This window comes from Bos taurus, chromosome 2 (assembly GCF_002263795.3).
Source record: "Bos taurus isolate L1 Dominette 01449 registration number 42190680 breed Hereford chromosome 2, ARS-UCD2.0, whole genome shotgun sequence".
NCBI lineage: Eukaryota > Metazoa > Chordata > Mammalia > Artiodactyla > Bovidae > Bos > Bos taurus.
This window is the reverse complement of record NC_037329.1, coordinates 1,663,928-1,690,301: the sequence shown is the minus strand read 5'-3', so window position 1 is coordinate 1,690,301 and position 26,374 is coordinate 1,663,928. Positions and strand designations below refer to the sequence as shown.

General features: G+C 43.6%; 1 protein-coding gene across 2 annotated transcripts in view; it reads right to left on the bottom strand.

Annotated features, from left to right (window-relative positions):
- The window catches only part of ARHGEF4 (Rho guanine nucleotide exchange factor 4), a 331,537-nt gene that overhangs the window by 174,556 nt on the left and 130,607 nt on the right, over window positions 1–26,374 (bottom strand). For both annotated transcript variants that reach the window (XM_059892236.1, NM_001192073.2), the window contains exon 2: window positions 10,280–13,948. In XM_059892236.1, coding sequence (XP_059748219.1) covers window positions 10,280–13,948 — 3,669 coding nt within the window. The remainder of the gene's footprint in view (window positions 1–10,279; window positions 13,949–26,374) is intronic.

Below are 26,374 nucleotides of genomic sequence, written 5' to 3'. Positions count from 1 at the left end.
TTAAAAAGTTGTGAACAACCTAACTGTTCAAAACAGTAGAAAACTGATTAAGAACTGGATGCATACATACAAATGAATACCTTGTAGTCATTAAACAAATGATATAAATGTTTTCCTCTAATTAAACTTTTAATTTTGATATAATAATTGTAGATACTCATGCAGATGTAAGGAATACTACTGAGAGGTCCAGGGTCCTCTGTACACAGACTCTCACAGTAGTACAGCACAGTATCACCACCAGGAAGAGACCCTGAGACGACCAAGACCTCACTGAGATTCTGTTTCCCTCCAGTCATTTGTATGTGCGCTTGTGTGCATATACGTGTGCGTGGTATTATATAGTTAGTTCTCTGTGGTTTTATCACATATGTAGATTCAACTACCCACCACCACATCCAGATACAGAACAGTGTCATCACTTCAGGATCCTTGGGCTGCCCTTTTATAACCTCACCCAACTTCTCCCCTCCAACCTCTGGTAATGACTAATATATTCTTCATTGCTATATTTTTTCATTTTAAGAATGTTTTATGGATGGATTCTTATAGTATATAACTTTTTGCTATTGGTTTTTTCCCACTCACAATAATTTTCTGGAGAACCACTGAAGTTGTATTTCACTATTATTCATACTGTGGAATATTACTACTGTGCTATACTACTACTATGACTGTATAATATTATAATACTACTCCATGGTATGGATGTACCACACTTTGTTAACCATCTACCCATAGAAAGATGTCTGGCTTGTTTCCAGCTTAGGGCTACTATGAACACTTATGTATTAAGTTTATGTGTAAACTAAGTTTCATTTTCCTGAGATAAAGACACAAGTGCAATTGCTGGGTCATACAATTAACCCAGGTTCAGTTTCATAAGAAACTGCCAGCCCTTTTCCGAAGTAACTGTACTGTTTCACATTCCTACCAGAAATGTGCAAGATACTCGGTTTCTTCACATCCTTACCAGTATTGGGGGTTCTCATATATTTTTATTTTATTCATTCTGATTGTGTTTTTAATTTGCATTTCCTTTTTGGTTAATGGTCTTTTCATGTGCACATTTGCCATCTGTATATACTCTCTGGTTAAATGTCTTTTGTCCATTTTCTAGTTGGATTGTTTGTATTTTTACTGTTGAATTTTGAGATTTTATATTCTAGAACTACTCTTTTGTTGGATATGTGGTTTGCAAATAAAGTCTCCCCAACGTGTGGTTTAGCTTTTCATCTTCCTACCAGAGTGCTTCTTTGTACAGCAAAAGGTTTTGATTTTGATGAAGTCCAATTTATTATTTTTTTCCATTATGGATGTACCTTTGGTATTGTGACTAAGAACTCTTTATTATCTTCTAGATCTCAAAGATTTCCTCCTAAAAATCTTATAGTGTTATGTTTTACATTTAAATGTGTGATTAATTAATTTTAAATTGTTTTTGGATAAAGTGTGAGGTTTAGGTTTAGTTTTTCCCTTACGGATGTCCAAATACCTTAGCCCTGTTTGTTGAAAGACTACTGTTCTTCCACTAAATTGCTTTTGCATCAGAAACCAGTTGAGTGAATGTGTATGCATCTGTTTTGGGGTTCTCTACTCTTTTCTTGTGATCTATATGTCTATCCCTACCCCAATACCACAACTGATTAAGTAGCCCTAACTAATATTGGGTAGATGGATTCCTCTCACTTTATTACTTTTACAAAACCGTTTTAGCTATTTTAGGGCCTGTGCCTCTCCTTATAAATTTTAGAATACAAAAGATTTTTCAAGGTTAGAAAATGTTCACATTGTACTCCCCCACCCTCACTTAAAATCTCTAAGTAGAAACAGCACTGTGGACCCTTGCTGCCCAAGTCAGGGAAGAGGACGGAAGAAGGTCAGGTAAACCACTCAGCATTCACTAAGCTGATGCTCCCACAGCCATTTCTTTTCTTGCTCCCTCTTGATCTTGATCTCCTTCCAAGTCCCCTTAGCCAGGAGCACAAACCCATCTATGTACAAATAAGATTATAAATAAGATGCTAAAATTTGCTTTCCCTGGAATCCTAAGTTCTCTGTCCCTCTACTTGAAATTAAAAATCTCTACATGCAAACAGCACCTTTTTACTCCCAAGGATTGCCTCCTCCTGTTCTCCATCATACACACAAATATGCTAGAATATCCCAGGTGTAAGGTGACACTGTGGAGGGCCAAATTACATGGCTGTCTGTAGTTAAGGAAATTCTTCCTCATCACTGAGAAGTTGGACTAGACCTGAGAGGGCCACCTGAAAGGCTTTGTTAGACTTCAAACTTCTAAGCCAAGGGAGCCCCATTTCATTAACCTTTTCAATTTCTTAATTACATTTCAATGTTAATAGTCTTTTCAATATCTGAAATAATCTTATTTGCTCAATTATTTACTCACTCTCACCTCCTGCCCCTCCCTTGAGGACAGAGATCTTTTCATATGCTCTTCAATACTATATCCATAGTGCCTAGGATATTGTCTGGTCCACAGCTGGTTAAACATTTATTAAATTGAAGAAGAACATGGCGAGAGGATGTGGTCACCTGGACAGCAACAGTACATACACCTACAGCAATAAAGACTCTGAACTGGCACAAGGGTGGACAGAGGCCAATGGAACACAAAAGTCAGCTGTAGACATCTCAGAGACCTACAGGTAAACAGTAAGTCCATGAAAGTTTTAAAAAGGTAATTTAGGGAATTCTAGTCATGACCTGGGGGTAAAGAATAGATGGATACTCTTGAAAACAATGAAATTTAGAATTTCTGTTCATTAAAAGATATCACCAAAGAAGAAAAGACACAAACCATGGAGTGGGAAATCATGTTGATGGCACATTTAACCAACAAAGTGATTGTATCCAGAATGTGTACAATCAGTAAGTAAATGACAACTTCATTGACAAATGGACAAGGTATTAGGTCAGACACATCCCCAAAGAGAATATCCAAATTGTCAAAAATCATTAAAAGGGTGTATAGAAGCTCTATACAGTCAGCAAAAACAAGACTGGGAGCTGACTGTAACTCAGATCATGAACTTCTCATCACAAAAATTCAGACTTAAACTGAAGAAAGTAGGGAAAAACACTAGACCATTCAGGTATGACCTAAATAAAATTCCTTACGATTATACAGTGGAAGTGACAAATAGATTCAAGTGATTAACTCTGGTAAACAGACTGTCTGAAGAACTATGGAAGGAGATATGTGACACTGTACAGGAGGTGGTGATAAAAACTATCCCCAAGAAAAAGAAATGCAAAAAAGCAAAATGGTTGTCTGAGGAGGCCTTACAAAGGGTTGAGAAAAGAAGAGAAGTGAAAGGCAAAGGAGAAAAGGGAAGACATATCCATCTGAATTCAGAGTTCCGAAGAATAGCAAGGAGAGATAAGAAGGCCGTCTTAAGTGAACAATGCAAAGAAAAAGGAAAACAATAAAACAGGAAGACTAGACATCTCCTCATGAAAATTAAGAGATACTGAGGAAACATTTCATGCAAAGATGGGCACAATAAAGGACAGAAACAGTATGGACCTAACAGAAACATAAGATATTAAGAAAAGGTGGCAAGAATACACAGAAGAACTATCCAAAAAAGATCTTAATGACCCAGACAACCATGATGGTGTGATCACTCACCTAGAGCCAGACATCCTGGAGTGTGAAGTCAAGTGAGCCTTAGGAAGCATCACTATGAACAAAGCCAGTGGAGGTGATGGAATTCCAGCTGAGCTATTTCAGATCCTAAAAGATGATGCTGTTAACTCAATATGCCAGAAAATCTGGAAAACTCAGCAGTGTCCACAGGACTGGAAAAGGTCAGTTTTCATTCCAATCCCAAAGAAAGACAATGCCAAGGAATGTTCAAACTACCACACAATTGCACTCATCTTACATGATAGCAAAGTAATGCTCAAAATTCTCAAAATGTGGCTTCAACAGTATGTGAACCAAGAACTTCCAGATGTTTAAGCCAGATTTAGAAAAGGCAGAAGAACCAGAGATCAAGTTGCCAACACCCGCTGGATCATCAAAAAAGCAAGAGAATTCCAGAAAAACAGCTACTTTTGCTTCAGTGATTATGCTAAAGCCTTTGACTGTGTGGATCACAACAAACTGGAAAATTCTTAAAGACATGGAACTACCAGACCACCTTACCTGCCTCCTGAGAAATCTGTTTGCAGGTCAGGAAGCAACAGTTAGAACTGGACATGGAACAACAGACTGGTTCCAAATAGGAAAAGGAGTACGTCAAGGCTGTATATTGTTACCCTGCTTGTTTAACTTATATGCACAGTACACCATGCGAAATACTGGGCTGGATTAAATCAAGCCAAAATCAAGATTGCTGGGAGAAATATCAATAACCTCAGATATGCAGATGACTCCACCCTTATTCAGAGAGTGAGGAGGACCTAAAGAACCTCTTGATGAAGGTGAAAGAGGAGAGTGAAAAACTTGGCTTAAAACTCAACTTTCAAAAAACTAAGATCATGGCATCCAGTCCCATCACTTCATGGCTTATAGTTGGGGAAATAATAGAAACAGTGACAGACTTTATTTTGGGGGGCTCCCAAATCGCTGCAGATGGTGATTGCAGCCATGAAATTAAAAGATGCTTGCTCCTTGGAAGAAAAGCTATTACAAACCTAGACAGCATATTACAAAGCAGAGACATTACTTTTCTGACCAAGGTCTGTGTAGTTAAAGCTCTGCTTTTTCCCGTAGTCATGTATGGATGTGAGAGTTGAATCATAAAGAAAGCTGAGCATCAAAGAATTGATGCTTTTGAACTGTGGTGGTGGAGAAGACTCTTGAGAGTCCCTTGGACTGCAAGGAGATCCAACCAGTCCATCCTAAAGGAGATCAGTCCTGGGTGTTCATTGGAAGGACTGATGTTGAAGCTGAAACTCCAATACTTTGGCCACCTGATGCGAAGAGCTGACTCACCCTGATTCTGTGAAAGATTGAAGGCAGGAAGAGAAGGGGACAACAGAGGATGAGATAGTTGGATGGCATCACTGACTTGATGGACACAATTTGAGCAAGCCCCAGAAGCTGGTGATGGACAGGGAAGCCTGGCATGCTGCAGTCCATGGGATTGCAGCATTGGACACGACTGAGCAACTGAACTGCACTGAGCCTCTTTAGACATTAGCCAGTGCAGCGCTCAGTTGTGTCTGACTCTTTGCAACCCCGTGGACTCATGGACTCATGGACTGTAGCCCACCAGGCTCTTCTGTCCATGAGATTTCCCAGGAAGAATACTGAGTGGTTTTCCATTTCCTTCTCCAGGGGATCTTACTGACCCAGGAATGGAACCTGCATCTCTTGTGTCTCTTGCATTAGCAGATGGATTCTTTACCATTTGTGTCACCTGAGAAGCCCTCTTCAGACATTGAGGAAATGCAGATTACCTCTACCTGCCTAGCAGAATGGTTAAAATTAGTTAACAATATCAAGCAAAGGCTAATGAGACTATGGGGAAAAGGAAACTCTTATGGAGTGAGTGTAAACTGGCACAATCACTTTGGAATATCTGGCAGTATCTAGTAAAGCTGGTAAAGCTGAAGATAAGCAACCCCAATGACTCAGCCATTTCACTCTAGGAGGCACATCCAACAGAAAGGCATATGCTCATGCAGTAGGCACCTGGGCACAAAGTTTCCTGGCAGCAACATACTTGCTGATATCAGGAAACTGACTGATACATACACTGTGGGATGCTGATTCAAAGTCATTGTACATAATGATGAAAATGAAAGAACTTTCGACACACAGCACAAGGATGAGTCTTAACAAAATTAGAGTAAACCAAATGGATAAGGAATAAAAGAACACATAAGGTTGTATGCACATAAAGTTCAAAAATAGGCAAAAATAAACTACATTGTTTGGAGGCACAAAGGTAAGCAGTAAAACTATAGAAGACAAGGAAGTGAATACCATAGAAGTTGGCACAGAGCCTATGGCCAGCTAGGAAGAAGGACTCTTAGACCAGGAAGGGCTGTAGTGTTCTGACTCAAGTGCAGGTTACTCAGTGTTCGTTTCACAGCAATATATTGTCTACACATTTATGCACTAGGCTTTTCTGTATCATGCTGCATATCTCAAATTAAAAGAGCTCTAAAGGAACAAACTGCAGGATGTGAAATCACAGGAAGTTAAAGCCCCTATAGATTACATGGAAGAAAAGTTATGACACATCTAGACAGTGTATTAAGAAGCAGAGGCATTACTTTACCGGCAAATGTCCATCTGGTCAAAGCTATGGTTTTTCCAGTAGTCATGTATGGATGTGACAGTTGGACCATAAAGAAGGCTGAGCACTGAAGAAGTGATGCTTTCAAACTGTGGTGTTGGAGAAGACTCTAGAGAGTCCCTTGGACTGCAAAGAGATCCAACCAGTCAATCCTAGAGGAAATCAGTCCTGAACATTCATTGGCAGGACTGATATTGAAGCTGAAGCTCCAATACTTTGGCCACCTGATGCGAAGAGCCAACTCATTGGAAAAGACCCTGATTCTGGGAAACATTGAGGGCAGAAGGAGAAGGGGGTGATGGAAGTTTGAGATGGTTGGATGGCATCATCGACTCGATGGACATGAGTTTGAGCAAGCTCCAGGAGATGGTGAAGGACAGGGAAGCCTGGCATGCTGCAGTCAATGGGGTTGCAGAGTCAGGCATGACTGAGCAACTGAACAATAACATAGATGACATGATTATGACCATGTTAAATATATGGTTCCAGAATAAAATCTGGAAGAAAATTTAACACTGGTAGTTTTGGAATAAAAGAACGCTTGCTACTTAAGAGCATTGTGGGATGAAGAAATTGAAACACCCCTGGATTCCTTGCAAATTTCTCCTGCAATTACAGCCTGCTCTCCCAGGAGCAACCACTAGATGGAGCCTCACCTCTAGCTCTAAGTTCAGTAGAGAGAGTAAACTTTTCAGAGCTTTTCTCCCCTCTCCTTCCTATGTACATGTATTTGCCACTCTCTTGTATTGGTATTAACACATGTTCTGATGCACAAGGGTGTGAGTACTCATTCCTCCTGTGAGATTTGAAATAGAAAGAAGAATATGAATGAACATTTATCCAGCATCCACTTCATGCCTGACTCATTCTTGCGTCCTTTACCATCACAGCGTGCAGGCTGTTGGTGTTTGCTGAGGCACCCTGCAGTTGGGGGCTTCCCAGGTGGCACAGTGGTAAAGAATCCACGTGCCAGTGGAGGAGATGCAAGAGACTTGGGTTCAATCCCTGGGTTGGGAGAATCCCCTGGAGGAGGAAATGGCAACCCACGCCAATATTACTGCCTGGAGAATTTCATGGGCAGTGGAGCTTTGTGGGCTACACTCCATGGGGTCGCACAGAGTCAGACACAACTGAGCACACAGCACGCACACACGCCCCTGCACCTGCTCCTCCCATAAACACAGGGACAGTCTGAAGGGAATGCTGTTTCCCATTGTGTACAGATATACACATTAATATGTATGCTGCTGCTAAGTCGTTTCAGTCGTGTCCGACTCTGTGTGACCCCATAGACGGCAGCCCACTAGGCTCCCCCGTCCCTGGGATTCTCCAGGCAAGAACACTGGAGTGGGTTGCCATTTCCTTCTCCAATGCATGAAAGTGAAAAGTGAAAGTGAAGTCGCTCAGTCGTCCGACTCTTAGTGACCCCATGGACTGCAGCCTACCAGGCTCCTCCGCCCATGGGATTTTCCAGGCAAGAGTACTGGAGTAGGGTGCCATTGCCTTCTCCATTAATATGTGTAGCACTACTAAATCAGTTTTATGATTATATTATTTAGGTACTAAAAATCTTTTTAGACTACTTGATTTTACTCTCACTGCTTGATTTTACCTCAATATTAATCAATAGAAAAATAATTAACTAAATACAGTATAGTAATATGAAATATGCGACTATGAAATAGCATGCTGGTTTCAACTAGAGAACAATGTATATAAAACACCTGGAGTCTGTATTTGCTGTTTTATTAAAGTAAACAAGAAAGCTACAGTTGTGTAACCCTCTTTTCCCCAAAGTGAAAGTGAAAGATGCTCATGCTCATCGTGTCTGACTCTCTGTGACCCCATGGACTATACAGTCCGTGGAATTCTCTAGGCCAGAATACTGAAGTGGGTAGCTGTTCCCTTCTCCAGGGGATCTTCCCAACCCAGGGATCAAACCCAGGTCTCCCGCATTGCAGGCGGATTCTTTACCAGCTGAGCCATCCCCCTTATCATCCTGTTGATGTGTGGAGATAATGTAGATAACATACAACAGACTGCTGACCCTATTTCCTTCTGTGGAATGTGACTGGGGCTTTAAAGGGAAATTGTTACTTTTTCTCTTCTACATCTGTACTGGCTTTGTTTTTAATTTTACTAATAATTAAAAATAAGCAAAACAATAGGGAAAAAATCTTTGAAAGCTAATATTTCACACTTTACAGATGAGGACATATGTTGAATGCTGCTGCTAAGTCGCTTCAGTCGTGTCCGACTCTGTGTGACCCCATAGACGGCAGCCCACTAGGCTCCCCCGTCCCCGGGATTCTCCAGGCAAGAACACTGGAGTGGGTTGCCATTTCCTTCTCCAATGCATGAAAGTGAAAAGTGAAAGTGAAGTCGCTCAGTCGTGTCCGACTCTTAGTGACCCCATGGACTGCAGCCTACCAGGCCCCTCCATCCATGGGATTTTCCAGGCAAGAGTACTGGAGTGGGTTGCCATATGTTGAATAAAGTGATGTAATTTCAGCTGGTAGTCCTCACTTTTGAATGCAAAACATCTAATGCCAGTGAGTTGGGAATACCCTGTGAATGCTCACCTGTCCCAGCTCGTTTCCTCCTAAGCAGCCCACAAAAAGCCTGGTGGCTGCAATGGGCACTCCAGACTTGTCAGTTATAGCACACAGGGCCTTCAGCTTGTCCTGTGCACAGAAGTATAGTCTATGGGAAGAGCAGGTGCGGGGGGCCTCAGCAAACACCCGGACAGCCTGCATGTGTTTAGCAAACAGTGAGATGATCGTCAAGTGCCCAGGAAAGGACCAGACACTAAGCAGATGCTGAATAAATGTTCGTTCCTATTCCTCTTTCGAATCTTAACAGGAGGAGAGAGAAGGCCACATATGCTTGCAAATCAGAACATATACGAAGGCTGGAGAGCCTGAGTGCAGGGGAAAGGTGCACGCTCAGAAAGGGTGACTGACACTTGCCACAGGGAGACCACAGCCAGCTTGCTAAAGGGCCGGGTTCACCAGGAGCCCAGAGGCAGCACATGGGGGTGGGAGGCTGTGTTTGGCCCTGCTTGAGGCTAATGCTGAACCTTTTGCCCTTTCACACCAGCACAGTGCTGGGCACGCAGAGACATCACATCTATTTGTCTAAGAAGCAACAGGACGAGGGTAAATGGGTGCAGGAGTGGACAGGAAAAGGGAGGTCTGCTTTCACAGTCCCAAGACTACTCTTTCTGGAATTTACCTCCTTCAGAGGGCAGCCTGACTTGAGAGAAATCCCAAGCTTGTATCCCTTTTCTTGTGCCTGACCCAGCACCTGTTCCCTATCCTGGGTAGATGCCTTTGCTTTGGGGGAGTTTTATTTTACTAGGAATTTCAGAAGCACCACTAATGTCTCCTTATATTCAAACAAGTTAAACTGGATCAGGTTTAGAGTTCAGGAAAAAAAAAAAAAAAAAACATAAACATACTAGAAAACAAAGTTGGAAATTTTCCTTTTAAAATTTCACAGTGGAGAAGAATGAAGGCTGACAGAATTTCCTTCTCCAATGCATGAAAATGAAAGTGAAAGTGAAGTTGCTCAATCGTGTCTGACTCTTATCGACCCCATGGACTGCAGCCCACCAGGCTCCTCTGTCCATGGGATTTTCCAGGCAAGAGTACTGGAGTGGGGTGCCATTGCCTTCTCCCTACATCAACCACCGGATACAAAATAACCAGACTATGAACAGGCCACTGATACAAAGGGGAATTCAGATAGCTTGAATTACATAGGGAAAATAGAGACCACACAGAATTAGAACAAAATGCAGTTCCCACTTGTTAGTTTGGCAAATTTCAAGCGATCAGTCTAGCTGTGTTGATTCTGGTGGGACCCTCATGTGTGTTAAGTGGGGCAATCTCCATGGAAGGCAGACTGGCCTTCCTACTCCTCCCCTCCACACACTTAGGAAAATGTCCTGTGTGGTCCCTACTTAAGAGGTAAAAAAATGTGACTCACAGGTAACTCACCTCACTTCCAAGAAGGTCCTTAAGTGAGGGTGCTGTGCTTACACCACAGGGATGCTGGCCTCTTTTCCCACTCTCTTCCTTCTGCTCACCCTGGTCTAATGCCTGCAGAGAAAGTAGGAGGCTTATCCAGGCCTGGGACATCTTGGGGTTTCCAGGGGCCTCTGAGCTGTTGTCCACATGGCTGTAGCTTCCAAGAGAAACCACTGAGATGGCCCTACCCTTTTCAGGGTAGTGGAAATCTGCCCCCTGGGCACCAGGCCTGAGACTCTGGGGCTTGGGGCTCAGGGGCTTAGAGGGCACGCTTTGGCTTCCCTGTGCCAGGCAACAGGTGGAGCTTGAGGGAAGGGTGTGGCTGATCCCAGCCTGCTGACTCCCAGGACTGGTGGGGGACATAGGCCAAGACTTTTCAGGAAAGGTACTCGGAGCTATATATTCACCACTTTCCTGGGTACTTGTACATTTGATAGTTGGTTCACTTTTTCTCCTGTTATCTGAAGAAGACAAATTGCCGGATGACAAAGGTATGGGGGAATGCGTGGGTGTCCAATGATCTCTAAAAACATAGCTCTCCTTGTGTTCCGCCTGCTTCTCACAGTGGCTATTGGTCTCTGGTGGGAAACGGCTGGGGGTATTCAAGATTTCTGGTCCTGGAATCAGACTTACTAAGGAGGGCCTTTTGGAGCCTTGGGCATCTTTGCTTTTCAGGAATGTGCGCCAGGAACTCTGGCGCAACCTGCTCTTTTCCTTCTGGTCCTTCAAAGAACATGAAGAACATTGGCCAGTGTTCTCTTTTTCTAAAACTCTTGACTCAAAAAAACTTGCAAAGGTCTTATGAGCTGAGGCCAACCTCGCCCTGAGTCTTTTCTCTGGAGTTTTGAGTCTCTTGGCGTCGCAGCTTTCTGAGGACTGTCTTCTGCTACCGAGGTCCCCAGGCGTGTCCACCCGGCCCACTTCCATCAGCCCTGGGGCTCCTTGGCTTAATCCCTGGAGGCCGATCACCGGAAGGGTGCTGGCGTGCGCGTTGCAAGGAGTTCCGGCCTGGCCGGAGGCGCTCTGCGCGCTGCCCGTTGGGGGTTGCCTGTCGGAGCACAGTTCCTTGAGGCCAGAGGAATCCCCAGGGTGGCCCCCTCCCGGGCTCTCAGCGGCCAAGGGCTTGCCTTTTCGGAAGGAGATAACCTTGGGAAACGCCAGGCGCTTTCCAGGCTCCCGCGATGCTTGGCGGAGCTGGTGAGGCGGTCTGGGCTGTTGGAGTGCACTCTTTCGGGCACGGGCCTGGGCGCCGGGCTGCTTGTCTGTGTCTGCATCGCCCTCTGCTGCGCACACCCGTCGCGTGTCCTCCGGGCTCGGTGGCCCTCGGCTGCCCGAGGGGTGAGGGCCACAGGCCTCGGGCTTCCTAGTAGCTTCCTCCCTGGCCGCTGGAATCCTGGAGCTCTGGCTGGCCTCGGGCTGGTTCTCTTCCATAGGCACCCCTGTGCTCAGCATGTCCCCCGCGTGCTCTTGGGAAGTTTTTCTCCTCCCAGGGGGCCAATCTTCCGAAGCAGCCTGGGGGATCAGAACTATCCCAGACTCTGAGGCTTGGGCCACCTGCCGAAGAGCCCCATCGTTACCTCGGAGGCTGCAGGCTGCTGGCAGCTCACACTCATTGCCGCAAGTTTTTGGTTTCCCAGCCAGAGGAGACTCACAGGGGGTCGCTCCAGCACTGTGGGGAGACCCTGGTCTTTCCTCTAGAAACTCACAGGACTGTGTTCTTAGCAGAGGACCCATTTTCTTCCTCGTGGCCTGCAGCCCTTTCTGCTCAACAGCTATAATGATGAGCGTGCCCCTAGAAGATGTGTCTGCTTTGGGCTCTGTCTGGAGGCCCTCTGCAAAGGATATGGTATCACCCTTGTGCCCCTGCTCACACTCCTCATCCCCACAGCTGCAGTGAGACATGGTGGCTCCTGCGACTCCCGAAAAGCCCTGCAAGGCATTTTTTGTGACGCTCGGATCTGGAACCATCACGTCTTCTGCTTTCTTTAAAGTGTCTGCTGTGCTTGATTTCAGGGTCGTCTCTGGAGCATATGAATTATCTATCACTCTGGAGCAAACTCCCCAGTCTCTGTTCCACACCAGTGACCCGCTCTTGCTGGGATGATTTGGGAACTTGGCCCTAGCAGATGGCTTTCTTTTTTCACTGAGGATATACTTTGATGTGTAATTGCTGGTTTGGTTTCCTGGCTCAGCAGAAATGTCCTGAAGGTGCTTCTGTGCATCACTCACGTCCTCAGCATCTGGTGCCTGGCCAGGGCCTTGGGGCTCCCCTGGTCTGCTTTCTGGGCCGTGTCCGGACTTGCACTTTGCTGGCACTGGCACTTCCTCTGTGGTGAGGCTCACCAACTCTGCAGTAAGGCATGAAGAGACTGGGCAGGACCTAGAATCCTGTCCTAACTGGTTTTCCAGCCAGAGACCTTCAGAGGGCGTGTCCTGAGAGGCCCTTTTCCAGTTTAGAGCCCTGAGTTTGTACTGATCCTTCAAAGGAAGAGTCTTCCTTTGGGAAGTAGGAAGTAAGTGAGACAGCTGGGTGGGAACAGGGTGAAGAGGGGTTTGTGTTATTGGAGCCCGTTCTGCTTCTGTCCCTTCCTTCAGATGGGTCCCAAACTTCACAAAGTTCTGCCCTAAAGGATCCTCAGAGTTTCTTAAGGGAAATTCTGCTATGGAGTGGGCCCTGTTCAGAGTCCTTGTGAGCCAACGGCAGTGCCTTGGGAGTGCCCTGCCTTCATCATAACTATTTTCTGGGACACTATGGTAAAACTTGGCATGTAGGAGGCAGGATGTCCCTAAAGGAAGCCAGCAGGTAGTATCAAAGCTGTACTGGGAGCAGAGCAAGCCTGTTTTCGATGTGGGGTCTGGAGGACATTTTTTCCCTGCCCTGGCTCCCAGAGGGGCTGTGCTATTCAGCGGGCTCCTGGGGGACAGCTGGCATCCCCTCTGCCTGTTGTGGATATTCGGCCAGCTCTGGCTCTGTTCCGTGCACCAGAGAAGAAGGGGCCAGACCAGTGGGGTGCCCAGATGACTCTCAGACCTGGATTTCTGAGAAGAAAAAACAGAGGATCCTGTGATGTCTTGGACAGTCACCACCTTTGCTGGTGGGAGGCCGTAACTGCCTGTAAGCCCCCGTGCACAGTCCTGTGTGAGGAGAGCAGCCCTTCCTGGCGGCAGCTCTAGCTCTGGGCCAGCCACATCCTCCTGAAGGATGGCTCTCACTTCTCCAGCAACTGTAGCAAAGGTTCGTAACCCCGTTTCGTGAGACTCTTCCTTGAAGTCAAGGCACAGATCTAGTTCCTCCTTTGGGTCAAGCCCAGGGACATCTGTCAAATATTGCTCCTGAGGGTTCCCAGATGCTGGGGTGTCAGAGCATCCCTTGTGTGCTTCCCTGTCCCCGGAGGTACCACGTGAAGGGAGGCAGATTCCCTCTAGGAGGTCACCAGGCAGGGACTCAGTGTCAGAAGCACTTTCAAAAGGATCAGTTTTGGTGTCTGATGGACTTTCACTCTGGTGGGACAGTGTCTCACAATCACTGTGGTCTGTTTTCTGGCTCCACTCCTGTTCCTCTGGTTCTGCAGGAGAAGAGGGGAGCTGCTGACCTTCAATGTCACCGTGGCCTGGCAGGTGTGCACTGGGCTCTGGAGTCTGGAAGGGCAAGAAGACAAGAGTCAGAGACAAGGCCTGAGGACATCTGTACACACGCACACTGTCCCTGCCTTCGTCAGAAGGAAGAAGGCTCAAAGGTGTCTCATTAGTTCCCCATGTACCCTTGAAAGAGGTAAATATGAAAAGCTACTTTTTATTAACACAGAAAAGAAGTGATGGAGTCAAACCCACACAATAGGGAGAAAGTGTAGCACATGGTTAAAGCAGCCCTAATTAAAATAAGTGGAATGAGCATGGGCAGTTTACTTAATAAAATGTATGAGTCATGGTGAGGAGCATATCTCTGCCTCATGATTTCAGCAAGAAAGAGCAAATGAATATATGTTTGTTTTGTGTTCTGTTCCTTCTTATGCAACCAGCTGGATTAAAGTCAAAGTTCATTCACTTAGAAGTGTTTTCTGAGTTAGGTTTGCTGCTGCCAAAGGAAAAAGAGAACACACACACACAAATTATTGAAATTGCACTCATGTATCAAGATGTTATTAATGCCCAAGATAGCTTTGAGAACAGGAGGAAAAGTAGGTGCTAGTATTTTCATACTTTCCTTCTCTCATTACACATGTTTCAATCAACTTGTTATAACACCATTTATATGCACCTCCTTAAAAGTATACAGACCTGAACTTTTTGACAAATGTATATGCCCATGTACTGGATTGGCCAAAAACTTCATTTTTCCATAACCTGAAAACCTGAACAAACTTTTTTGGAAAACCCATGACTACCAATATGATAAAAATCCTGAGTATTTCCTTTTCCCAGAAATGTCCCTGCTCTTCTCCAATCACTCTTCATCTCTTCCTCGCTGTGACCTGTGTCTGCCACACAATCTAGATTTGCCTTTTCTAAAAGTTTCAGATGATCAGAATATGCAGAATGTATTCTTTGGGGCCTGGCTTCTTTCTCTCTGCTGCTGCTAAGTCGCTTCAGTCGTGTCTGACTCTGTGCAACCCCATAGACAGCAGCCCATCAGGCTCCCCCGTCCCTGGGATTCTCCAGGCAAGAACACTGGAGCGGGTTGCCATTGCCTTCTCCAATGCATGCAAGTGAAAAGTGAAAGTGAAGTCGCTCAGTCGTGTCCGACTCCTAGCGACCCCATGGACTGCAGCCTACCAGGCTCCTCCGCCCATGGGACATTCCAGGCAAGAGTACTGAAGTGGGGTGCCATCGCCTTCTTTCTCTCAGCACAGTATTTTAGAGGTTCACCCACATATCCCGGCTGTAGCATGTATTATACATGGAACACTTTGAAATTTGTGATAATGCTACCTAGCATTCAGTTATCTAACGCTCAAAGATTCCCCAGGCCAGGAATAGGACAGACACTTCCAGCTAAGGCTCCTCACACAAATTTTGCACAGAAGTCATTCACTCAACCAGCCTTTCCCAAGTACATATTCTGAGGACCTGTCATTAGAGGTTTCTCAAAATAAATGTGTTTTTAATCTTCTTCAGTTGAGAGGAGAAAAGCAGACAAACACCAAAGAATGTGATGATGTGGTGTGGTGATGTGTAAGGTATATAAGCTATAAGGTAGATTCAGAAAATAAAAAATAATATGATACTGTATTAGTATCAAATAATTTAGTATCATATAGTTTCAAATATGTTGCAAAGCAGGAAGGAGTTGGGAATAGGAAAAGAAACATTAAAAATCAAACCATCTGGGAAGGAGGGCTTTGTGGTGGCCTTGGGTTACCCAAGACAAGAAAGGAAGTCCCCCTGGTCTGCTGTGGACACTTGCTTCAGCAGCCCAGCTTCCAGGTGGCAAGCCCCTCGCTGTACATCAGGAACACAGCCTCTGGCCTATAGACGTCCCAAGGCCTGGCAAGGCCAAGAAGGTCAGATGTGAATATACCGATGTGAATATACCTTGGCAAGCAGGGAAGGCTGTATAATGGCAAGTCTGTGCTTCATGAACAGAGAATTTAACAGGGAGCAGGGGGGCCAGCTACAGGCTCCTTCTCAGTAACTCCTGCCTTCAAAAGCACCTCTGTTCCCTCACTTTGATGACCTATTATTAAACTGGGAAGGGACCCTCTGACTTTAGAGCATTTCAGTAGTTCTTTCAACATTGTCATAGTTTGATGTCACCTCACAGACTCATATTGGTATCAATATTCACATGCTTCAGGCCTTTTGGAAGAATTCCAAAATCCCAAATTCCAAATGACCAATGATCTGGACATTGACTATGCCAAGATGCTGGGAGTCTCATTCCTGTCCCTGCTTCCTGCTCAGTATCCCTTTACTGGACATTGGCTGGGTCTTGATGAGGGTCAAGCCTTACTTTGACTTCCAGGTATTCAGGTAAGAGGTCTCACTCTGTCTCAGTAAAAATAAAAAATGTTCTAAACTCTTCCAGGTTACAAAATTGGTATTGGGGCTTGGTTTCTCCAGTGGCTCCATGGGTAAGGAATCCACCAACAGTGCAGGAAATACAGGAGACATGAGTTCGATCCCTGTGTCAGGAAGATCCCCTGGAGAAGGAAATGGCAACCTACTCCATTATTCTTGCCTAAAAAATGCCATAGACAAATGAGCCTGGTGGGCTACAGTCCATGGGGGTAGCAAAGAGTTGGACATGACAGAGCACATAAACTCAAACTCTCCCAGATTACAAAATTGGTATAGTCTACACAAGAGCACTGGACATCCAGCTTTAATAGTCCTTAAAGTGTGTACATCCCCTTCATGGATCACTGCTTTGTCATAGCAAAGGGGCTTGCATAACTCAATGAAGCTATGAGCCATGCCGTGCAAGGCCACCCAAGATGGATGGGTCATTGTGGAAAGTTCTGACAAAACATGGTCCACTGGAGGAGGAAATGACAAACCACCCCAATGTACTTGCTGTGAGAACCCAATGAACTGTATAGAAAGGGAAAAAGATATGACACCGAAACATGAGACCCCCATGTCAGAAGGTGTCCAATATGCTACCGGGGAAGAGTGGAGGACAATACTGACAGTCCCAGAAAGAATGAAGCGGCTGGGCCAATGCAGAAACGATGCTCGATCGTGGATGTGTCAGGTGATGAAAATAAAATCCGATGCTGTAAGAAGAGTATTGCACAGGAACCTAGAATGTTAAGTCCATGAATCAAGGTAAATTGGATGTGATCAAGCAGGAGATGGCAAGAGTGAAAATCGACATCTTAGGAATCAGTTAACTAAAATGGACAGGAATGAGTGAATTTAATTCAGATGACCACTATATCTACTACTGTGAGCAAGAATCCTGCAGAAGAAATGGAGTAAACTTCATAACCAACAAAAGAGTCAGAAATGCAGTACTTGGGTGCAAACTCAAAAATGACAGTATGACCTCAGTTCGTTTCCAAGGCAAACCATTCAACATCATTGTAATTCAAGTTTATGCCCCCATCACTGATGCAGAAGAAGCTGAAGCTGACCAGTTCTATGAAGACCTAGAAGACCTCATAGAACTAACACCAAAAAAAGATGTCCTACTCATCATTGTGGATTGGAATGCAAAAGTAGGAAGTCAAGAGATACTTGGAGTAACGGAAGTTTGGCCTTGGAGTACAAAATGAAGCAGGGCAAATACTAACAGAATTCTGCCAAGAGAACACACTGGTCATAGTAAACACACTTTTTCAACAACAAAAGAGACGACCTTATACATGGATGTCACCAAATGGTCAATACTGAAATCAGATTGATTACATTCTTTGTAGTCAAAGATAGAGAATCTGTATACAGTCAGCAAAAATAAGACCTGTAGCTGACTGTGGCTCAGATTATCAGCTTTTCATAGCAAAATTCAGGTATAAGCTAAAGAAATGGGGAAAGCCCACTAAAGCCAGGCGTGACTTAAATCAAATCCCCTATGAATATACAGTGGAAGTGATTACTCAAGTATAATCCCTTGAATATAGAAATTCAAGGGATTAAATCTAGTAAACAGCACCTGAAGAACTATGGACAGAGGTTTGTAATATTGTATAGGAGGCAGTGAACAAAACCATCCCAAAGAAAAAAGCCAGAAGGCAAAGTGGTTGTCACAGGAGGCTTTACAAATAGAAGGCTTTACGAAAAGAAGAGAAGTGAAAAGCAGGGGAGAAAGGGAAATGTATACCCAACTAAATGCAGAGTTCCAGAGAATAGCAAGGAGCGACAAGAAAGTCTTCTTCAATGAACAATGCAAAGAAATGGAGGAAAATAACAGAAGGGTAAAGACTAGAGATCTCTTCAAGAATATTGGAAATATCAAAGGAATATTTCATTCCAAAATGGGCACACTAAAGGACAGAAATGGCCAAGACCTAATAGATGCAGAAGAGATCAAGAAGAGATGGAAAGAATACACAGAAGAACTGTGTAAAAAAATCTTAATGACCTGGATGACAATGGTGTGGTCACTCACCCAGAGCCAGATATTCTGGAGTGGGAAGTCAAGTGGGCCTTAGGAAGCACTGCTGTCAATAAAACAAGTGGAGGTGATGGAATTCCAGCAGAGCTTTTTCAAATCCTAAATGTTGTTTCTATCAAAGTGCCGCATTAAATAGGGACAGAGCAAATCTGGAAAACTCAGCAGTAGTCACAGGACTGGAAGAGGTCAGTCCTTATCCCAGTTCCCAAGAAGGGCTGTGCCAAAGGGAGTTCAAACCACTGGACAGCTGCAGTCATATCCCATGCTAGTAAGGTTGTGCTCGAAACCCTGCATGCTAGACTTCAGCATTACACAAACCAAGAACTTCCAGATGTTCAAGCTGGGTTTAAAAAAGACAGAGGAACCAGAGATCAAATTGCCAACATTTGCTGAATCATAGAGAAATCATAGAGAAAGCAAGGCAATTCCAGAAAATTATCTACCCCTGTTTCATTGACTATGCTAAAACCATAACAAACTGTGTAAAACTCTTAAAGAGATGGGAATACCAGACCATCTTACCTGTCTCCTGAGAAACCTGTTCCATGCAAGTTTCTAACTGTTGCTTTCTGTATGGAACAACTGACTGGTTCAAGATTGAGAAAGGAGTATGACAAGGCTGTTTATTTAACTTATACACAGAGCACATCATGTGAAATTACAGGCTGAAAGAGTCCCAAGCTGGAATCAAGATTGCTGGGAGAAATAGCAACAACCTTAGATATGCAGAGGATACCATTCTAATCGCAGAAAGTGAAGAGGAACTGAAAAATCTTTTGAAGAGGGTGAAGGAGGAGAGTGAAAAAAGCCAGTTTAAAACTCAGTATTAAAAAAAAACTAAGATCATGGCATCTGGTCCCATCACTTCATGGCAAATAGAAGAGGGAAAGGTGGATGCAGTGACAGATTTCCTCTTCTTGGGCTCTAAAATCACTGAGGATGCTGATGTCAGCTATGACATTAGATGATTGCTTCTTGGCAGGAAAGCTCTGACAAACCTAGACAGTGTGTCAAAAAGCAGAAACATCACTTTCCTGACAAAGGTTCATATAGACAGAGCTATGGTCTTTCCAGTAGTCACGTCCAGATGTGAGAACTGGAGCATAAAGAAGGCAGAGCACCAAAAAAACTGATGCTTTTGAACTATGGTGTTGGAGAAGACTCTTGAGAGTCTCTTGGACAGCAAGGAGACCAAACCAGTCAGTCTTAAAGGAAATCAACCCTGAATACTCAGTGGAAGGACTGATGCTGAAAGCTGAAGCTGCAGCTGCAGTACTTCGACCACCTGATATGAAGAGCTGACTTACTGGAAAAGACCCTGATTCTGGGAAAGATGAAGGCAGAAGGAGAAAAGGGCAACAGATGATGAGATGGTTGGATGGCATCACCGATTCAATGGTCGTGAACTTGGGCAAACTCTGGGAGATGGTGAGGGTCAGGGAAGTTTTGCTGCAGTCCATGGGGTCACAGAATCAGACACAACTTGGCGACTGAAGAACAGCAACAACTCCGAAGTGTATAAATGCTGAATATGAACAATATGTTTTTTAAAAAAGCATTTGATTTGATTGAATATTAGATTCTAAATCTTATGAAGAAAGTTTACTCCTCCTTAGTTGATTCAGGGGTAATTCTCAAATACGTAATTTCTCAATTTCAAGGTTGTGCCTAAGGGATGGTGTGAAATGAAATATTTCTTACCATATCCCATATGTCACAGCTATCAGGGATTCTAACCTTCCAAATGTAAACTTCTGAGACCAGGAAAAATACTAGCCCTCCAGCAGCCAGCAGCCAGCAGCCACTTCCTCCCTGGTAAGCACTGAGGAGCGAAGGGGGATGCAAGAAAGTGCAAGAGGCAGCCATCTGCTGTACCTGCCACCCCTTACAGTAAATGGGGAATTAAGGGTGTGAATAATCAGAAAGCAGGATTTGGCCCACAGACAGCTGAGATGTATAGGAAAGAATTGATCAGTAAGCCCGGATGCTTGCATCTGACCTTACATAGAAGAGTGGTAAATCCCTTGATGTATGAGATCTGGTTTTCTTTAATTAACAGTGGTCTTTTAATATTCAGATTATCCGTCTGTAGGGAAAGAGCAAATTAGCGAAGATGGTGGTGGTCAGGCTCTTTTGCCCCACCCCCTCTTCCTCTTGCCCTGCATTTTATAAATCCATGGTTATGTAACAGCTGAGATCATTTATAGTTTTGTGCACGTGCAATGCCCTATATAAGCATGATCTGAGCAGCCGCTGTGGCTGTGTGGGGCTGTGTCCACTGGGTTAACCACGAGAGGACAGAATGCAGTGTGTCTGCTGCTACAGCTGCTGTGCCAGTCAAGAGAGAACAAATGTATCTGCAGAGTTTTCTCCCAGCCTCCCCACTCGTGCCTTGCCTACCATGGGTTCAACAAACAGTGTGAGCAGGGAGGAAAGGTGAGACAATGCCCCTTGCTGCAAATGTCTGTATAGTTTATCTCTCAGGGTCACCTGAGATGCTGTCTCCTGGGCTTGACGTCCTCACGATTCCCGCTGAATAAACCCAACTCTCAACTTTTAGGCCGGGTTTATTTTTTCAGTTGACACTGGTCTGAGGGTTGAATTCACAGGCAAAAGTATTCTTTTTGCTGAAGCTTAGAGTTTTTCCTGGGGATAATGAGTGGATCAACTTTGTATGTTTTCTGCCTAAAGCAGAAAAACCCTCTCTGTTTTGTCATAGGCCTGGCACTTCCTGATTGTGTTATTTCTATAACTTTATAAGGCTTCAAACACTAGGGTAAGCTGTCTGGACTTTCTTCTGTAAGAACTGGAGAGCTGCATACAGAGGGTTTTGCACAGAGGGTGAAGTGATGACAGAGAGTACATTAGGGAGATGAGAATGAGTGTTGACAAAGGGGCTCCGGCACCCCACCGCTACCCCTCCTGACTGTCACTTCTTCCATCACCTGCAACAAATTTGCTTTCATCGGAATTCCTGCCCCCATTTCCAACAGCGCCCCAATTTCTTCTCAAACTCCTCAGTAACAGTTTACATTTTATCTCTACACTTCATCTCTCATTCAGACTTTAAAAAATATTAGTATTTGATAACAAAACATAATATCTCTTTTAAATACAAATTTAGTCTGAAGCCATTAGTATTAATAAGTGGTATTTACATTATCTTGCAATTCTATTGTATTCTAATTTCCATTATGATTTGCTCTATGACTCATAATTTATTTAGAAGTATGTTTCAGTTATCTTTTTGTTTCTGATTTCTGTTTAATTACATTGTAATCAGAGTGTGGTCTGTATGGTTCTTAGAAATTAGTTGAAACTGGCTTTATGGCACAGTACAAGTTCCTGTTGAACCATGGATAATCATTAGTTAAAACTATTTCACATGTAATCTGCATTCATTAATCAAAGTTATTTTAATTGTTGCTACAAAAGACTTGCATGTCCTCCCAGTGGCAATAAACCTAAATAATAAGATTTCTGCCTGGTTGTTTTGCAGAAACTGGGAGTTAGCTGCATCTAGCTCAAGCTGAGCTGGTTAAGACTGGATGGGAGCCCCAGACACTTCAAGCAGGAGTGTCCACTCAGTGACCTTTTGAACTTGAAGAGACGAGCAGCTTAATTACCAATGTACAGAATGGCGGCACTATCACACCTTTTCCAATCACCTTTCCCGAAGCTTTATTCTTTAGCACCTAAATATCCAGAGGCCCTGGCTGCCCAGATTTGGTCTCCTGTCTTCACACTTGGCTGCTTTGCAAATAAAGGAATAAATTCTCCCCTGCTGCAAACCTCCTGTCTCAGTGTTCTGGCTTGAGACAAAAATGAGACAAAAAATGGACCTGGTTCTATAACTCTGTTTCATAAATGCTCCATGGGTATTTGGAAAGATCAAGTATTCTCTAATGGTTCATTCAGAGTTTAGTAAGTGCTCACGAGGCTTGTTATGTGTTAAATCCTTGTCAAAGCCTCAGCAATTTGACTAGTTTTTCATCTGCTATTAAGAGCAGTGGGTTGACTCACCCACTGTAGTGCTGACGCAGGAGACAGATGGGCCCCAGTCTGAAGAGCTTTCTCCCCTGTGGAAAAAAACCCTATAAAAGCAGGGTGATGGAGAAGGCCAGGCTCTGCCAGATAAGAGATAAAAGACCACATATTCCTCATTCTTGAACTCAAGGAGACCTCCCTGGCTACACGTGTGCAGAAATGCTCCTTGGAAGTCAAAAAGATAGGGATCGTCAGCTCATTGTAAGTGATGTCAGCCTACCCATCGACCTCTACACTGGAATCCATCTTGGCTAAGAGATGAACACACACACTTGAGAAGTTCCTAAGATATACCAAATATGGACTCAGAACCAGGCAAATCGAAATGGCTGGCCAGAGGAAGACCAGAAGAAATGCCCTAAAAGAGTAATCAAACTACCATGAGGGCATGACTTGGTGACTCTCTCTTTGAGCCTGCCCATGTGTCTATCCACATGTACCCTTTTTTCCTCCTAATAAATACTTCGTGGAAATTCTTTTCTGCAAAGCCAAGGGGCCGGGGACCTGGTCACTGACCACTGATCTATTTGTCAGGATTCAGTACTCTCACTGCCCCCACCTGAATTCAGTCTCTGGCTGGGAACCAAAGACCCATCTCAAGCCGCTGCAGGCCAAGGCCACTCAGGGTCAGTGTTGCATTTGTCAACTTCCTCCTCTAATTCCGTCATCTTTCAGTTTACATGTTTCAGTGTTATGTTAGTAGATGCATACACAAGTTCTGGCTCTTTTTACTATTAAATAGGACTGGAAAACGTCAGTTTTCATTCCAATCCCAAAGAAGGGGAATGCCAAAGAACGTGAAAGTGAAAGTGACTCAGGGTTGTCCGACTCTTTGTGACCCTTTAGAGTGTAGCCCACCAAGGCTCCTCTGCCCATGGTATTCACGAGAGAAGAATACTGGAGTGGGTAGCCATTCCCTTCTCTAGAGGATCTTCCTGACCCAGGGATTGAACCAGGGCTTCCCACGTTGCAGGAAGATTCTTTACTGTCTGAGCTACCAGGAAAGCCTCAAGAATGTTCAGACTACTTTATAATTATGCTTATTTCAAATACTAGTAAGGTTATGCACAAAATCCTTCAAGCTACACTTCAGCAGTGCATGAACCAAGAACTTCCAGATGTACAAGCTGGATTTAGAAATGGTAGAGGAACAAAAGATCAAATTGCCAACATCTGTTGAATCATAGGGAAAGCAAGAGAATTTAAAAAAAAAAAAAACTGCTTCTGCTTCATTGACTTATGAAAATCTTTGACTATGTGGATCACAACAAACTGTGGGAAATTCTTAAAGAGATGGGAGTACCAGACCACTTTACCTGTCTCCTGAGAAACCTGTATGTGGGTCAAGAAGCAACAGTTAGAACTGCACATGGAAAAATGGACTGGTTCAAATTGGGAAAAGAATATGACAAGGCTGTATATTGTTACCCTGCTTATTTAATTTCTATGCAGAGTACATCAGCAAAATGCTGGGCTGGATGAATCACAAGCTGGAATCAAGACTGCTGGAAAAAATAGCAACATGAAAGAAATATCAACAACCTCAGATATGCAGATGATACCACTTTAATGGTAGAAAGTGAAGAGGAACTAAAGAGACTCTTGATGAGCATGAAAGAGGAGAGTGAAAAAGCTGGCTTGAAACTCAACATTCAAAAAACTAAGATTATGGCATCCAGCCTCATCATTTCATGGCAAATAGTAAGGGGAAAAAGTGGAAGCAGGGACAGACTATTTTTGTGGGCTCCAAAATCACTGTGGATGGTGACTGCAGCCATGGAATAAAAAGATGCTTGTTCCTTGAAAGGAAAGCTATGCTAAACCTAGACAATATATTAAAAAGCAGAGACATCACTTTGCCAACAAAAGTCTGTGTAATCAAAGCTATGGTTTTTCCAGTAGTCATATATGGATGTGAGAGTTGGACCATAAAGAAAGGTGAAGGCTGAAGAATTGATGCTTTTGAATTGTGGTGCTGGAGAAGACTCTTAAGAGTCCCTTGGAGAAGGAGTTCAAATGGGTTAATACTAAAGGAAATTTACCCTTAATATTCTTTGAAATGATTGATGCTGAAGTTCTAATACTTTGGTTGCCTGATGCAAAAGCTGACTCATTGGATAAGACCCTGATGCTGGGAAAGACTGAAGGCAAAAGGAGAACAGGGTGGGAAAGGATGACATGATTAGCATTGCCAACTCAATGGACATGAATCTGAGAAGCTCCAGGAAATAGTGAAGGATAGGGAAGCCTGGTGGCAAAGAGTCAGACACCACTTAGCAACTGAACAGCAACTCTCTTCATCCCTAATAAAGGTTTATATTTTAAAGGCTATTTTAAATAGCCTATATTTTAAACTAAATATTTTATTTTAACCTATATATTTAGCCTAATATTTTAAACCTATATTTTAAAGGTTTAAAATGTTTTATATTTTAACCAACCTTCTTTGGGTTAGTATTTGCCTAGTATGTATTTTTCCATTCTTTTATTTTCAGTCTTTTTATGTTCCTTAAGTGTGTTTTCCATAACTGATGTGTAGCTGGATTCTTAAGATCCAACATTTCAATCACTTAATCAGAGAGTTTAACCAGTGAGCATTTATTTGGGTTTCTATCTATCACCATATTTTGTTCTTTCCAGCTCCCTTTCTCTTTTTTTCTCCTTGGGATTTGTTTATTTTTTAATGTGAACTCAGCAATGGTTTGTTCAACACCATATGTTTAAAGGAATGTATGCTTTATTTCTGTGTGTTTGTTGCAGTGAGTATTTTGAGAAATACATAGACTGCAGTGCGGTAGAATCAGAAATTTCCTGCTTGCTGCTCACTGCAGTCCAGCTGTCTCTCCATTCACTCACTGAAATCAGTCTGGCAGAGGTCCCTAATGACCTCTGCATTGTCAGATCCAAGACTCTGGCCTGTCTGCCTTCCTTTCTTCTTTGCCTCCTTCTTCTCTCTCTTCCTTCCTTCCCTACTTTCACTACTTTTCTGCAACTTTATTGAGGTAGAATTGACATAAGTAACTGCATATATTTCAAGTGTAAATAATTAATGTGTTTACATACATCTGTGAAACCATGACTACAAGCAAGATAACGAGCATTTCTCTTGCTTCTAAAAGTTCCCTCGTGACTCTTGTAATTCCTCCATCATAGCCTCCCTCACTGCATCCCCAGGGAATCTTTATCTGCTTTCTGCTACTATAGATTAGTTTGCATTTTCTAGAGTTCCATATTAATAGAATCACATAGTATGTGTTTTTTTTTTGTCTGTTTTTTATTTTCACTCAGCATAATTATTTTGAGACTCATATATGTTTTGTTTGTCAACAACTTGTTTTATTGCTGGGTGGTGTTCTGTTGTATACATCGTATATAATACGATGTGTTTATCCACTCACCTGCTGAGGGACATTTGAGTTGTTCCCAGTTTTTGGCTTTTCAAATAAAGCTGTAACAATTGTGTACAGATGTGTGCTTTCATTTGTCCTGAGTCAGTACTGAGGACGGGAGTGACCAGACCATATGGTAGGGGTGTATTTTTAATTTCTTAAGAAACTGCAAACTGTTCTGCATTCTCTTTTACACCACCCTCAGCAGTATATGACAGTCCAGATGCTCCACACTCTCACCCACATCTGCTATGGTCAGTTTTGAAAATCTTAACAATGCTAGTGGGTGTGAAGTGGCATCTCATTAGGGTCTCAATTTGCATTTTCCTATTGGGCTTCCCCGATGGCTCAGAGGTTAAAGTGTCTGCCTGCAATGCAGGAGACCTGGGTTTGATCCCTGGGTCAGGAAGATCCCCTGGAGAAGGAAATGGCAACCCATTCCAGTATTCTTGCCTGGAGAATCCTATGGATGGAGGAGCGTGGTGGGCTACAGTCCATGGGGTTGTAAAGAGTCGTACATGACTGAGTGACTTCACTTTCACTTTCACATTGAAATATGATGTTGAGCATCTT